At 47.2% G+C, this 17,085-nt stretch overlaps 1 protein-coding gene across 5 annotated transcripts in view; it reads right to left on the minus strand.

Annotated features, from left to right (window-relative positions):
- Positions 1 to 17,085, minus strand: part of ASAP1 (ArfGAP with SH3 domain, ankyrin repeat and PH domain 1) — a 2,617,237-nt gene that overhangs the window by 1,782,544 nt on the left and 817,608 nt on the right. For all 5 annotated transcript variants that reach the window (XM_069621633.1, XM_069621635.1, XM_069621634.1 and 2 more), the window contains one exon: positions 12,227 to 12,296. In XM_069621633.1, coding sequence (XP_069477734.1) covers positions 12,227 to 12,296 — 70 coding nt within the window. The remainder of the gene's footprint in view (positions 1 to 12,226; positions 12,297 to 17,085) is intronic.

Below are 17,085 nucleotides of genomic sequence, written 5' to 3' on the forward strand. Positions count from 1 at the left end.
CGCAAGTGTGGTGCGGCTGAGAGGAAGTGGAGCGCATCAGGCGGTCCCCTCTGCCAAACTGGCCTGCCGACTGCTCCAAAAGGCAGTACAGACTTTGTCCTCTCTAGGAAGAGAGCCTACAGCCAAGCCTGCGTCTCTGCGGCAACAAAACCCAAACCTTTCAAAATCTGCAAGGAGCTGGACAATCCTGCTGCAGTCACTACCTCTCCTGTTCCCTCCCAGGCCCTTTGCATGGCCCCGACTTCTCATTTCACCACTAAAACCCAGGACACCCTGTCCACTCTCTTCCTCTACCTCCTCTTCCTCCTCCTCTGCCAGCCCTGGCCCGTCTTCGGCCGCTTCCCCTTCTCCTATCTACTCCTTTCCCGTGTTCACCCCTGACAATGTTTCTAGACAAGTTCGATATATGAAAGTCTAGTCAAAGCAGGTTCTCGCCTGCTCATCCAGAACCATCAAGAACCACACTGACACCCTGGCTTCAGCCTTGGCCGATTTCTGCAATCACTCTTGCCACTGGAGCCTTCCTCTCCCACTTAAACACTCCTGTGTGCACCCCCTTCTTAAGAAACCTGCTGCCGATCCTTCCTCTCAGGCTATCACCCGCTCTCCATCACTCCTTTCCTGAGCAAACTTCTGGAAAAGCTGGCCATCTCCCAGCAAAATCTGCATACGGAATCTGTTGGTTGTCTCCACGACCACCAGTCTGGCTTCATAGCTGCCAGAAGCACGGAAACTGCTCTCCTGAACACCGGTGAAGACTTGCTCTCTAATCTTGACTCTAATCTTCCTTCGGTCCTCCTCAATCTATCCTCTGCTTTTGACACAGTCAACCATGCCATCCTGCTCAATCGCCTCCATGACAACCTGGGTATCACTGGTCAGTCCCTGTCCTGGTTGACCTCTTCTCACTGACCAACCCTCCCAGGTCCAACTGGGGCCTTTCCTCTCTTCTACCTCTCCACTTGTGGTGTTCCCCAGGGGTCTAACCTTTCTCCCTGGGTATTCAAGCACTACTTGGCACCTCTGGCCTACCGCATCGCTACATTCTGTTCTAACTTTCGGTGTTATCCGATGACACCTAACTCTCCTTCAGGCTCTCCTCAGCCACCTCTGCTCCTTCTCTCATACCAGACAGTATGGCCGCAATTCAGGAATGGTGTGCTTCCAATGATCTCTGCCTTAATGGCAGTTAAAACCGTGATCCTCCTCATCAGGACACCTGCTCCCTCTTTTCCTCTCCGAATACCCACACTGGGTCCTCTTCCTGCTCCTTCCTGTGAGGCTAAGAAGCTTAGCGTCATCTTCGACTCCACCCTCTCCTTTCCTCACATCTCGTACGTCTCTAAGAAGTCACACTTTCAGCTGCGCCTCCTCAAAGGTATTCTGCCTTTTCTCACTTTCCCCCTGAATCTCTCCGTCTCTAGAGCCCTGGCCCTCTCCAGGCATGAACTAGTGTAACAGCCCCTTTCTACATCTACACGTCACTACTCTTCGACCTTTTCAACTCACCCAGAACAGGACAGGACTGCGGAACTTGGCCTCAAGCCCAGAGATCGTATCACTGCAGCTATAAAATCTCTACACTGGCTCCCTGTGGCTGCAAGGATCACATTCAAGAGCCTTTGCATCGTCCACAAGGCTTTCCGGGGCCTGGAACCACACTACCTCCAACTTTCTCTTCCTAAACATCTTCCTCCTCAAGCTCTCCGCCACCTCCAATTCTCTGAGGGTCAGATCTCTTTCCTCAGCTGGGGCCTCCATCTGGAACAGCCCCCCTGGCTCTCTCAAACTGGACCAGAACCACCTCCCGTTCCGGAAGAAACTCAAGACCTTCTTTTTCACTTCTGCTATCTCCCATCCCCTGCTCCGCACACTGGTCACCTGGCCACCCATGAACTTGGGCCCAGGCTTATGCATGTCCAGTTGCCCTTGCACTGCCTCCGGGATTCCTCAGCACTTAAGGGTCTGTATCTGTAACCCTACAGTCCCTTCTCTTTGCACTTTAGAGCCACCATCTGGCAGCACTCATTGAGTCACCATCACTTTTCACACCCCATCCCCCTTGGTACTTCTCCCCTCCCCAGCCCTCCCCTCTTCCCCGCACTTGCGCGATCTGAATGACACAAGGCCAAGGAAGATTGTTGTTTGTCCTCCTGTTTCCCCCCTCGTGTCGCGCCTTGGAACACTTGTGTACAAGAGCATTATGAATGACTTATCATATCAGATCATATAAGGATGGGCAAAATTTAAATGGTGTGTTTTCCATTTTTAAAGTCAAAGGCTACCCGACGATAAGTGGAAAGTGGAGAAAGGGCGATTCTCTGCCTGCAAGAGTAAATGACCACCCCCACTCTCCCTAATGCAAACGGCACGTGCCTGTGTAGTCCGAAGTCAACAGTCATCAAGAGCCAATGATCTCCCTTCGAAGGTTGCAACCGGAGCCGTCTGCTGAAAGCCACTGAAGATTGGTCGTCGAAACGATGAGCGAGCGAAGGCTGAAACATATTATTTTATTATTTCTTATAATAAATGGCATTAGCCAGCAAACTCCGAAATAGCGACAGACTACGATGGTGCAAAAAACTATGAGGGACCTCGACGTGTCAAGGACCATGGGTACAGTACACGTCACACAAGGTATAATATTACAAACACACCCAGTCAACGTCGCTTTTTGAATTTAGAAAATAAGTCATGAAATACTCTGCAACGACCACTACGTGATAGCCTTTGCATAGCATGTGATTCTAAGCAGATCCACAAGCCTCCGAAATATGCCTACATGCAACAAACATTACTCATCCAGTAATTATCTTTCTGTTGCTGTATCTGCTTAGAGTTACATGCTTTGTATAGACCACCATCTAGCAGGTGGCTCCGATTATGGAATCTTGAATAGGGCATTGATAGGGGTGGTCCCCTAACAGTAACCCTATCCTATGTGCACATGTATCCATGATCTTTCACTTGTCGACATCCTTGCATTGTTTTTTTGTGACAGGATGAGTCTATGTACTGTGCAAATTATGCTGCGTTTACTGTCCTGTTGCATCTTAGTGGGGTGGAAGATTGGGTGCATGCAACTCTAAGCAGATACAAGCCACAGAAAGACAATTACTGAGTAAGTAATGTTCGTCTTTTCAAGCTTGTGAACCTGTTTAGATTCCCATGCCGTGTAACATGGTAAGCCGAGGGCACAGTTGCAAAAAAATGTTTTAGGACAGCTTGACCCACCTGTGAATCACCTCTTTCCTTCGTATTCACTCAATAGTATTGTATGAATGCGTGGACTAAATCCATGTTGCTGGTTTACAAATTGCTATAATGGTACATTTTTAATGAGTGTTAAAGTTCCTCTCGTACGACATGTGGATTGTGACCTAGGGATGAATTGGAGTGTTTTTTGAGCCAAAAGGTTAACAGAGCTATATACACTTAACGATTCATCTTGCAATGGTGGCTTTGATAATTAAAGGTACTCACTGTAGTGACTAGAGAACCCACAGTACTTAGTCCCCTTTCCTCCATCCTTGTGGGCGTCCCCCAACATGTGCACTTCACCGGAACCTTTGGCAACAAACAATTGAGATTCCCCTTTAAATTTAGTACAGCATGCAGGGGCACAGCACCGGGCGTAGGAATGCCCCATGAGGCCCCGCCCCCCGGCACCTCACCTCAGTCCCCTTTTTAACACATTGGATGCTTTAATATCTGGCTAAACTGAATACTTTATCCCCTGGCATACAAGCGGGGAAGGTGGGTGGGACGTATGGAGGAAAGGTGTCTAAGCACTATGAGTACTCTAGTGACTACAGTGAGTAACTTTAAATACTCATATGTTCCGTCCCCTTTCCCTTGTGGGTAATTCCACCAAACAAGACCACAGGGTGGCGTTGTGACAACCTGCCTCATATCTAGGATGAAGCAAAAAGGTTCTTCAGAACTGCCTGACCGAACTCAGCATCTCGCCTGGAGGTGGTATCCAGTGAATAGTGCTTACAGAACGCTGACAAAGTGGCCCAAGTAGCCGCCCTACCATTCCAAGAAGCAAGCCGCTGAAACGCGACGGCCGTGCCTTAGCTCTGACAGCATGGGCATGAATCCCCTCTGGAACCAGTTTTCCCATTGCTGAACATGCTTCCTAGGTGCTGGGAGACGTGCCCCCAAACGTGATGAACAATGCTTCAGACTTCCTAAAGGATTTTGTCAGAGAGGTAGAACTTGAGGACCCTCTTGAGGTTCAAGGAATGCAAAGCCCTATCAGCATCCAACTGCGGGGTCAGGAAGAACACCGGACGGCAGATCTCCTGATCTAAATGGAATGTAGTGACAACCTTGGGCAAAAAGTTTGGATGAGTGCGCAAGATGACTGTCGTTATGAAACGTGGTGAAAGGCTTGCATAATGACAAAGCCTGCAAGTGAGCGTCACCAACAATACTGTCTTCAGTGTCACCAGGCTGATGTCCACCAAGGCCATTGTTTCAAAGGGCTTGTGCCGCAAGGCTGCCAGAACCACATTAAGATGCCAGAAAGGATGATGACTGTGTACCGGAGGAAAGAGTCTGGACAACCCATTGAGGTGAGCCTTAACCGCTGGGTTGGCTGCTGGAAAAAACGTGCTCTGGGGAATTCTTGTAGGCCCCAATGGCCGCAATATGGGATGCGGCAGGTATTGACCAGAAATCTGGAAAGTGAGACGTTTCGGAAAAAGCCAGCACGTCGTCCAGGGAGCAGGTAAGGGGTCTAGCCTGCTGTCGCAAGCCCAGAAGCAAAACCTTGTCCACTTAATGTACTGAGCCCGCGTAGACGTCCTCTCGAATGATGTACCAGTTGTCCTCGGAGAACTGAGCATGGTGGAGTCTCAGCTGGTCAGGAATCAGGTCGGTAGGGCCATCCTGGCTGGGTCCGGGAGCTCCACTGCCCCGCCTACTACAAAATAGACAGCCATTTTCAGGCAGTTTTAGCCGCTCACTAGTCTCGCGCAAGCGCGCTTTTCTTTGTTTTCATGTTGTTCTGACGCTGGGTCCTCCGTGTTGTCAGACACATGACGCGCACCAATTACCTGCAACTCGTTGCAAACGCATGCGTAGCGATCGCTCTGCTACCACGCATTCTCATTCATACGTCAGCAGTACTTTCAGTACATAAGAGCAGAATCATGAACGAACAACATCCTCTTTGTTCGGGATGAGGTTCGCCATGATTCGCTCGCTGAAGGATTCACACTATATCTAGTAAGTGATCTATGGGTCCACTGACACTCTCGAGACCTAGAACTTTTTTATTATTTACCTCCTCCTACTTTTTCCTTTACTTCTATTCAGATCTATGTACTAGCGCGAACTGCTTGTCCCTTTCGACTCAGTCCAAGTACCGCTAGCCGGAATCCTTTTGGGAAACTAATGTAAGTGTTGATGAAACTCCATTACCGTTAATTTGACCTATACTTTCATTTTAAGTATACTTTTGACTTTTCACATTTCTTACTTAGTGTGAATACACACGCTACCTCTCTAAAGCACCCGCTATCCATGGACATCGTATATGTTTTTGCAACTATGCCTACTCCATAGTTGGTAAGTGGCACACTACCTATATGCATGGATTATGCCATAATTGTATATAATTTTTTTAATTTTTTAATTTTTTGTTTTTTTGAAAATAGAGTAGCTTGTCATTTTCCCACAAATTATACATCCTTTTCGTGTTGGTTAGAGATACTACTTATCTGACTGGACTTATACTAAACCGAGCTACTAGGTACTATCCCAGACATCTCTTGACAATGTTTCAAACTACATCTATGATTTAATGTTTTGAAAGTTTGGATGAATAATTGAATTATAAGCAAAATACTAAATTGTACCCTTCTGTACTTTTTTCTAGAAATTGAATTATGAATTGTGAAATATGTTTTTGCCCTTGAAGAAGAGTTTATACTCGAAACGCGTCGGGCCCAGAGATATTGTACAATAACTATCATGTTTGTTGTCTATATACATTTTGTGAGCTTGTTATTCATTGTGACTGCTCCACCTATTTAATTGTCTATTGAACTGTGTGTTATGAAATTTAGTAAAACAAAAAAACACGAAAGTTATTGATCTGCTTTGCAGATATCAGACAGTGCGCAGGGGACGGGAGTTCCTAAATTCTTTAGGAACAACCACTTTTTGTCCTCCATTTTCCCCACCTAGTTGCCAAGGTTGAGTCTTTTCTCCCCCGCACCTCAAATTCTCTCTAATTCTATAAAGGTTACTCCAAAATACCTCAATACTCTTTTGTTAAATCATAGGTGTGCTCCGTGTTTTTGCTCATAAGTCAAGATTGTTAGGCCAGGGAAAGACTTGGGGAGGCCAACTATCCCCCCCCTTTGATAAGCTATTCACAGAGATGGCAGCCTGGGGCAAGACACAGCTGTCGTGGATGGGAAGATTGAACGCCATAAAAATGAATCTCCTTTAATTAAGGGAGGCCAAATCAAGGATCCTGTGCTTCCCTTGGCAGGGCCAGAAACCCAGGGTTGGGTATGAGATGCTAACAAAGCCGAAGTATTGAGGGGGGCGTGGGACTCCCAGATCTCACAGTGTACTATAGGGCGGCACAACTAAGGGCAGAGGTCCCACACCTGAGGGAGGACCCAGAAAAACAATGGGTATATCTCGAGAACCAACACGTGCTTCCGGTAACGGTGGGGGAATGGCTCTGGGTCCCGAGGGGGAGGATCCCAAGGAGAATTCATGAACACCCACTTCGGGGGGTCCACTGAGAGGTGCTCAAAATGGGTGGAAAAAGGGGAAGGGTCACATCATCGCGGTCACCGTTGAGCCATATGTGGGCACCCCCGGTTCAGGATGTTATACCAGAGGTCTCACGATACCAGACGTGGTTCAAGGGCATGCTCTCCAGAGTGTGGCAGCTGTGGAAGAACGGGAAATTTGTAAGTATTCAGGAACTGGAGGCAGCCCTAAACATAGCTAAACTTTCAGTTCCTCTACCTCAGGTTAAAAGGGATTTTCAAAGTGGAAAAATTGAGGGATTTCCTTCAGAGGGCCCTCACGCCAGTGGAAAGAGTCCTGGATGGACATACAGAGATGAAGGGCCTTATATTGCGCCTTTACAGGGCCTTGCTAAAGTCTAAGGGGGAGGCCGTGCTAGAGTTGCGCCATAGATGGGAAAGGGACCTGGGCGCGGAGCTCGGCTTTGCCAACAGATGCGTTGGAGAGCTTTGAAAACGTCGATCTCAGGCCAGTACAAGCTGCATGGTGTGAAATTATTACATAGATGGCAGTATTGTATTTATTTATATAGCGCCCTGAGGCAACTGGGCACATTTCTTAGTACATTTTTACAGTTACAGGCATGGTAATTCACATAATCAACAAAACATAAGATCACATAATTTACAATCAAGGAAAGGGTCAATTTAAATCACACAGAGCATAGAGTATAACAGTATATACAGTTAGGGGGGGAGCACATTCACAGAAGGACAGCTGTGAGAGGATCAGCATAGATGTGGATTAGTTTTCATTTGGAGAGCCAGAATTTCGCCTCAATATGGAATTTGTGGATGGATGGTTCTAGCCTGATGTTGGGCGGTAGCGCAAACCAGGTTTTGGCAGCAAGGACTGGGAAGCTTTTACCCCCTGCTTTTTGCAGTTTGTAACTTGGAATGATGAGTTAGGAGTAGGAGGATCTGGTTTGTCTAGGTGATATGCAGAGTTTGAATTTGTTGCAGAGGTATTTAGGTGCCTGAATATGTATGCATTTGTGTATGAGGGAGAGAGTCTTGAATTTGATTCTTTGGTTAATGGAGAGCCAGTGAACGCTGCGTCCCAGCTCCGAGATGTGCAGTTTTCTAGGGAAGTTGGTGGCTGCTCTTAATGCATTGATTTGATAGATCTGTAGTTTGTTTAGGTTTTGCTGACTCGTGCCTAGCTAAAGTGTATTGCAATAGTGTAGCTTTTTTTAGTACAAGCGCTCTGGCCAGGGTGAAGCAGTTTTCATTTGTCAGGAAAGGTCTGCAAGCATTGATGAGCTTGCATGTATAAGCAGTGGTCGAAGCTGTAGCATGTATTTGTTTATCTAGCGAGATGGTGGGGTCCATGTACATGCATAGTGTTTTGACGTCTTTAGAGACTTTGATGGTGTTGCAGTCAATGTTGAAAGTGTTGAATTTGTTGTCCAATTTATTAAGTCTGGCTTGGGTTCCCACTAGGAGAAGCTCAAGTCTTGTTGTCGGTGAGGCACAGCCTGTGTTGTGCCATTCACGCTTGGATGATAAGGTAGATGTTGAGTCGTTGTGAGTCTGTATCGTGGTTGCCTGTGAGGTGTATGAGAATTTGTGTGTCGTCTGCGTAGTTGGTTTATGAGATGCCCAGACGGTCATGTTTGTCAAAGAGGGGTTTTGTGAATATATTGTATAGTGTGGGGGAAATACAAGAACCTTGGGGGACCCCACATGTGACCGTCGCTGGTGGTGCATTGTAGAAGGTGCAAATATTCTGGTTGTTCTGTTGTTCAGAAATGACTGGATCCAGGAGGTGGCGTCATTGGAAAAGTGGGCTGCTGAGGTGAGGTGGTTACAGAGGGTTTTGTGGTCGACCAAGTATAACCCTAAGCGGCTATCCAAGATGTTCCGTGGATGTTCCCTGGTTTTGGCATGGTTGTGGTGATACTGCAGACTACTGGCATATGTGGTGGGGTTGCCCTAGGGTGCAGGTGTACTGGTCCGAGTTACTCTAGTGGATTAAAGATGCAGGAGGAGGAGACCTTGTGCTGGATCCTATGCTGATATTGTTTGGCTTGGAGAAAAGGGGAGATCGGTGGCACGCTCTTCTGTCAATGGTGCATTTCCTTCTGGCAGCCAGGGCGAACCGGGACAGACATTGGAAGAGAGCGGCCCTCCCCAAGCTGAAAGAATGTGTCAGCAGAGCAAAGGAAGTGTATATAATAGAAATGATTACGGCAGCTATTCACAGAGAGTTAGAAATGGAATGGCAACAATTTTGTACCACATTTGTGTGAAGTTTGATAAAACAGAGGACATGGGAGAGGGAGCCTGGCCTGGCCCGGCTATAGTTTGAAAGATGGGCAGATATCTTGGTAGACAAGGAGTTGAATTTTGCACACCTGAAACCACTCAAATGTTATTAAACTTGAAAGTGAATCCCAGAATGGAATGTATGGAGAGAAGATCTCAAGGGGGGTGGAAGGGTCAAAAAGGCAAGGGTTAACTTACAGTATCAGAGTTGTTGGAGAGCGGCGCTCCCCTGAAAGTATTTGTGTTAGTGTATATCAGACTATATTTTCAAAAAACAATAAAATTCCATTAAGAGAAATAAAAAGAACATCCATGATTCTATTTTGCACATCAGAAGATATTTAATGGCATGTATCCATGCCGTCTGTCTCATCTCGACCCCCAGGCGCAGCCACCTGCTGGCTGTATTGATGTGGGAGACCGAAGACTCGAAGAGGTCTTGCGTAACTGCCCAGCGTCCGCCAGACAGGCCTTAAGAGAGGCCTGCCTCTCCAGAGGGAGGTCAGGCATGAACTCCCTGAGCTCTCGCTACAGTTTCTGGTTTGCCACGGCTAGGAGGGCGGGCATTAGCCTGCCGCAAATGCAGCCGAGAGTTGTGGTAGCAATGTTTGCCAAAAGACTCCAGGGCTTTTTCCTCTTTGGACAGACAACTGGAGGTGGCCCCTGGAGAGAACGAAGATAATGATTTAGAATACAAGGAGGCCCGTGCTACCACTGAAGAGTGTCGCTGTGGTAAGAGGCCAGGAAGACTAGCTCCCCCATCCAAAAGCCTGAACCGGCTTTCCAATTTCTTGATCTGCGCGTTGGCCCTGGGCTTCTCCCAGACCTTTCTCGCCAGCTGCAGGACATCCTTTTGGAGCGAATTGCCAGAGCAGCTCATGGAACGCCTGGCCAAAACCTCTGCTAGCACTCCCGACTCCTAGGGGGCTTCCTGTGGCTGAGGGACCCCCAAGAACTCCGCAAGACCCTGAAGACAGTCATGTCTTTACAAATGCGGACGGCTCTTTGTCCTGGGTGTCATCGCCCCATAGCCCCCTTTTTTGCAGACAGCCACCCCCCCTGATCCGGACCCGAAGATAGCTCCAGATCCATTGGCTGCTGCGGGGCGAGGTGCTGGTGGTACTGGAGGATGTCTCTGAAGCTCCGGCAGGGCCTGGACTGGAGGAGAAACAGGCAACGGCACCAGAGGAACCAGAGTAGGGCCCAGAGGCGGCGGCCTAGGGGGCACGACCCGTGGGATCATTTCCTTGAATATACCCTTGAGGAGCCCTGTCATTTGCGTGGAGCGCATGAGGATGAGGTGGTCTTCACTAGCCGCCTGATCGCGAGGGGCATGGCCCTCAGCGGCTCTGTGCCTCCTCTCCTGATCGAAGTGCCTAGGCACCTGTGGCATGTAGCCATAAGGCAGTGTGGGGTAGACGTAACCCTACAGAGACCAACCGCCTGTACCGTAAAGCCCACCACCGCTTCCAGGGAAAGGGATTGGAACCTTCTTGCGGTTCTATGTTATTTTGCCGCAGGATTTTTCGTCGCAGGACTTTTCATGGCAAAAAAAACTGCATTTTTTTGGGGGGGGGTTACCCCCCAAACCACCAGCTTTTAAAAAAAATGATTCCCTTTCATCCACATTTATTTAATTTTTAAACCCCCTCCACCCCAATAAAAAATGTTTTTTTTGGATAAAAAAACGGCGATGAAAAGTCCCGCAACGAAAAATTCTGCAGCAAAAGAACTGTATACCCTTCTTGCATGGCCCAAATCCGAATTCAAGGTAACGGCCGGCCTAGCAGGCTCAGCCACATGCTTGTCCGCCATCTGGGGGCCTTATGCCACACCATGTGCTGGATGGCGCAAAGGCACCGTGCTACGTACTGGATCTGACATTGGAGGACACTCCTTGGCCCTCTAACCTGAATGAGCAGGGTCAACCTCAGCGATGGCTCTGGAAGGCTCAGAGCCCTTGGCCTGCTTGCTGGTGGCCGAATTGCCCTGTTCTATGACCTTGGAGGAGACTCTGGTAGGCCTGGTGCCCTCAGCTACAAGCGCTGGTAGTTGTGTTGGGTTGTGCTACGGACTGACTCTTGAAGATGGAACACGATGATCCCTTGCCCAGTGGGGCCGAAGAAGACAAACTAAATCTCCCTTCCACGAACCACCTACAAGAGCCCCTGAGCCACACAGCTTGGGATCCAGTAGTCTTAACGGCCTCGGGTCTGCCAGAACCAGAATCGAAGATCTCCTTTCCAGTGGAAGCCCGTGGGAAGGATTCTATGTGCTGAGGAGCCGTACTAAACAAAGGGCCTACCTTGTCTTGACGTTGGGTCCTGGATACAAACTCTTTAAAATGACCTGGAGGAGACGCACCCTCCAGGGTGAAAGACTATTCTTCAAGGCCCAGTGAAAGAGAGCATTGCACGCCACGCTCGTGTCCCAGCGGTGGTCGGGCCAAGGCACTCAAGACAGAATGCAATGGGGTCCAAGGCAGGGTACCAACGATCGCAGGATGGGCATCTTGTGAAACCACCTGCAGCCGACATGCGCCGGGGAAGGAGAGGCCCTAACGGGAGGGGAAGATTAAAAAAAACTAAAAACAGGGAGCGCAGGGAAGTTAAAAAGTCTCTGTGCCTAGCTGCCAGGTCCGACAACATCCGTGTGGAAAAAGGGACTGAGGTGAGGCACCGCAGGGCGAAGCATCGGTGAGCATTGCCAGGCCCAGGGCAACGCCCCACACGCTGCACTAAATTTAAAGGGGAACTTCAATTTTTCACTGCCAAAGATTCCGGTACCGTTCCTGTGGTCACGATGTTGAGGGACGCCCACAAGGATGGAGGAAAGGGGAAGGGAGTAATGAGTAAAGACACTAGTTGACAGAGACATAATGTAGGGGCAATAACAGTTTCAATAAAGTAAACATGGTGAAATAGCATGGTTTTCTAAAAGTACAAATCAACATCTAATAGAAAACTTGAATTACACCAACAAGTATGAAATGTTCCAAGTAATCTTTCAGCATTGTTCAATAACGGAAGCAAAAAAAGAGCGGCATACTTAAAAAAAATGTACAGCAAAGCTGCCTTTGTAATCCCTAAAACCAAAAATGTATAGCAAAAGTATACTACAAGCAACACACCAGTGGTTTTAAATGTGTGGTAACTCATTGTGAAATATTTGAAACTTACAGTTGCATGGGAAATGGTGAGGATTCCGTTTTTGACTGTACATTTTCTTCTTTGCCATACTTTCCTCAGCCTAATAATGAAATACAAAAAGCATTAAAAATGCTAAATTTCACTGTGGGCTCTAACATTTTCTAGGAAACTAAAATAACCCTTTCCTATGTGCTATTTCACGGAATCATCCTTGAAAGATACCTCACATTAGTAGAAGCGTGGAACCATTTATAGAAGACAAAACATTCAAATGGAGGATTGCACCAATAAAATGTCAATGCCTCCAAAAGTCAGGGTCGAAATTAAGAATGGATAAGCAGGACCTAAAAGAAGCTCGTGGGTATCCAGCATTAACTAGTGATCAGGAGCTACCACTGGGGAACAAGGAGCTAGTACATAGAATTCCAGAAATGTTACTTCCACATAGGAATCAAACATCATTGTGTCCATAATTCAGGCCTCATGCTTTAAATGGTGCATAGATGTGTTCTAATGTTTAATTATAGATTGCCCACAGATTTAAATTCACATAGGTGTGTTTGTTTGGCAACCGTAGGTCTGAAGAGTCCAACATTTCTGTTGGTAGCTGTTGGTGTCAAGGTAAGATTGGTGTTCGGATACAACCAATAGTTCCAAGCTCCCCTCCTTTTGGAAACCTGAAAAGTGCAGGTCCTTTAAATAATGGCCAAGGTGCTTGCCACAAATTAATTCTAAGCTTTTACACACATGACTAGACAACTAACATGGAGTCAGGGGTAGGGTTCACAGTGGGAATGTTGGCTCGTGTCTAGTACTATGCATAGTGAGAAAATAGCTTTTCTTTACTTCCATGGATTTATAAGAACAAAACCTAAAGATTATGGGCTCATAATGAGTTCCCTGGTCTGGAAAAAAATGCAGTTAAAAATGCCGGTAATTTCAGCACCAGCATTTTTTCCAGACCGGGAGAACACACGTTTGCCAGTGGGGGTAGTGAACTACCGGCAGGACTGGCCTGCCAGAGTTCAGGCCACTACTGTCAAGTAATTTTCAGAATCACAGGCACTACCAGTGCCGGTAATTCCGGCAATCCCAGCTCATTGAGTTCCGTTGTCTCTGCCACCTGTAATATTCCAGTAATACTAAGCTGTGAAAACTATAAGGCAGTTTTACCGGTATCCCGCCGGTAATTCCGGCGGGATACCGACAGAACTATAACCTGGCCCTATCATTTATTTTGTTACCATACGATAGCAACATTGTTACCATATGAATGCAACATGAGTGCAGCTGTAATTAAAAAAGGCCAGAGAACTACTATCTACTAAGAACATAGTACCATCCAAGAGATGCACAAAAACGAAGCATGCAGCCAAGAACTAGCTCGGAATCTAAGAGAAAGACGAGTGTATTTTATGCTCTCTAACAAAAGAGAGCATGACTTTCTGAGAGATACTCATTCTAGAAGCAGACACAGAAATACACCTCTAAGGCATTCCTGGCTTTTTTCTGGGAAGATTTGTTAAACCACTCTGGATCTACTTCACGAAGAGAAGCAATACCTCCTGATACAAACATGTCATACAGATACAGAAATGATTGCACATAAAGAGCGGAGTAGGTAAGGCAGCAGATTTTAAAGAATGGTTTCAGTTAGCCAATAAACTAATCTCCCTTTTACAAATATTTATGGCAATCTTACCCAGATGTCTGAATAATCTTCCATGCTCCAACCCGAACTGTTTTCGGAAAACCGTTCTTTCATACTTTTCATGGGCACTGAGGGGGTGTACGCAATGGTTGGAGGAAACTGATTCCTCCTGCAGATTTGTGTGGTGTGATGCACCAGCCTTCAACCATACTGAAGGCTTCCCTGTGCTGTCTACACACCATATTTTGGGCAAAGAACCCCCTTGTCTTCTCCCCCATGTGTGCTCTGAACGGCTCATCCAGTAATGCCTCCGCTCTCAGCCTCCACGTCCGGAGAGGCTTATCCGCAAACCTTTGCCACGTCACGACCAGCGGTGCGTGGTCCAAAAGGACCCTTGCTTTGTACCCTGCTGCAACATATTTGCCTGTTTCATTGACTGTAAACCTATAATCTATGCGTGTGCACTCCATGTAGGCTCAAATAATAGGGTAGCCCCCCCCTTCCTCATGCAGCTCCCTCAACGTGACAATGCTTTTGCGGGTGGTGCCTGTTTCTTGTGCCTATCGTTATATCTGTTCAAGGTAGGGTCCAGTGTCCAACTGAAGTCCACTCACCCCCATAGCCACATGGTGCCTCTATACGGAGCCAATTCGTGGCACAGTGCCTTGAAGAATGCAGTAGCCTCGTGATTTGGGGCATATACATTAATATTAGATCTCACTGTGCTCTAGAAACCCATGCAAAACCACCTTCCTCCCCTCATTATCACACTTACTTTCCAGTACCGTGGGAGCCACCCATATAAGAGTGCCCCGGGCATACGCTGAGTAAGCCGAAGCATACATCTGCCCTCCCCACCTCTTGGTTATTGTTGCTTGTCTAGCTGCAGTGAGATGTGTCACCTGCAAGGGTGCTTTGTGCAACCCTTTCCCCTTCAAATATGTATGCACTCTGTTCCTCGTCACAAAACTGTTAAGACCCCTGACATTCCAGGTGATTATTTTAACCGTGCTCATTCCAGGCATCAGTACCCCCTACCCTCCCCTCGGGCATTCCACTCGCCTTAACCCATTTCCAATTTTTCCCTCCCCCGACTCTAGGACCATGTGGAAATGCAGTGATTACAGCACAAACCTTCAACCCCTTCTGCAGTGTCAGTCTGTCACTGTCTCAGCCTTCCCACTTAACATCTTCACTTCTCCTCCCGCCATTTTCAGAACTCATGCTTCCCTAATGCTTGCCTCTTCGAGGCCACTCACTCTATAATCTTTGCATAAGTCTCTGCGCTGCATCTCCCTGGAAGAGGCGCTACCCCCAGCTTGTCCATCCAAGCGTACGCCCCTTCTCTGTTGAAGAAAAATGAGAGGCGCCATTGTGTATGACCTTGAGCTTTGCCGGGTAAATCAACATGTATTTGAAGCCGGCCCTCTGCAGTCTTTCCTTGGGGGTGCCAAACGTTGCCCTCTGCCTCTGCACTTTCAGTGTGTAGTCGGTGTATACAGCTTTCTTGGCAGACCCCCTTTCAATGACCCCCTCCTCGTCTGGAAAATGCATGGATTGGCTTTGTCTCTAATTCAGGATTTTCACTATCACAGGCCTTAGTGGTGCCCCTGGCAGTGGTTTTCTGGCGAGGGACCTATGGGTCTGTTCTATAGTGAAGCCCTGTGACAGGTTGCCTGGCCCTACCTTCTGTAACATCATATTTTCCATGAATGTCATGGGATCTCAGGCCACCTCTCCTTCCGGCAGGCCCCAAATCCTTATATTGTTCTGGTGCGCCCTTCCTTCTCCGTCCTCTACCCTGCCTTCCAGCGCTGCCACTTTTTAATCCATTCATTATTCATTCATTTATACATGCATTAATTTTGAATTCATCTATAATAGGCTATGTTTGAGCGCTACAGTTTTGGTCTAAGCCATAATCGCTCAATATATGCCAAGAGCCATGTGATTATGTACACCTGTCATTTATAGCACAATATAGTGTGCTTTTGGGTGCTAGAGATCTGCCTTGTGTCTCTGTCCACATGAATTAGGCTTGCAGCTGTGTGCGGAGAGAACTGCTGCGCACACAGTGAGAGAATGTTTTGATAACTGCCCTTTAGCAGACAGTTACTCCTTGGCACAGAGAAGCGACCTTGGTTGGCTGACTGCAGAGAATGTTTTCGTTCTACAGTAGAGGCTTGCTTAGTTTTGCAAACCGAGACTGCTGTCTCAATGCGAAAAGACACAATATGCTTGCTTTAGACTATAGAAAAATATGTCATGTCAATGTGTTCCAAGTACACGATTATGTATGCACGTAGGTAGACATGCTGTTTTCCATGAAATGTTTACTGCGCCTATATGTAAAGTGCGTCATAGCCACAATGCTAATGTAGAACTGTGGGGGGTTCTGTTGAGTAGATTCAGACGGCAATAGATGAAGAGGGGAGTAGGAGTGTGTTGGGGATCTGCTATGAAAGCTAGCTAGAGGGAAGGAAGCAGTCTCATGAGAAGGAGACAGACTGAGCACAGTCCTAGAGAACTGGTTGTGAGGGAGAGAGCATTGCTAGGAGAAGCCGTGAAAGTTGGGATTACTAAATGCTCTCATGCTTAGAGAGTGCTAATTTGCTTGCTTATGTAGTGATTAGTGACATTATGCCATGCAGAATTCAGTGGCATTAATAAAGATTTTGTGAACCAATTTCCTGTGTCTTTGTGATTCTGCCATTCTGTTTTGTTTATATTTTACACAGTGGAACATTTCCATTTTCACAGAATGGCGCCCAACGTGCGGCCTTCACAAGACGATCGAAGCCGTGGTTTGGATAGAGGATCTCTGACTGCCAAGTGGGACTTACCAGCATCTGTGTCGCTTCCGATCCACAGGACTGAGACGTCTACGGCGAGGGTTTGAACCGGGTTGGTGTGCAGCTGTGATGCTGTTTGCATCTTTGTTTGGATGGAGTGATTGCCAGACGCAGTAATCAGGGAATTCGTCTTTGATGGGAGGTCGCGACTCTCTTCTGGAATCTTTGGAATTTGATTTAGTGCGCATGCTCCACAGGACCTAGTTGTCTGACTTTGTTTGAAATCCAGATTTATTTGTTGAAATCCAACTTTGTTTGGAATGGTTTTGAAATGTGCGCACATATTTGCCAGGCTAGAATGTCTTGTTTGTTCGGAAACTCGCACAAGTTGTGAGGCTTTGTTGTTTAAGAATTAACCCAATGGGTTAGTAAAAAATGATGAAATA

This window comes from Ambystoma mexicanum, chromosome 5q, assembly GCF_040938575.1.
Source record: "Ambystoma mexicanum isolate Mex_15411 chromosome 5q, UKY_AmexF1_1, whole genome shotgun sequence".
In the NCBI taxonomy this organism is placed as follows: domain Eukaryota; kingdom Metazoa; phylum Chordata; class Amphibia; order Caudata; family Ambystomatidae; genus Ambystoma; species Ambystoma mexicanum.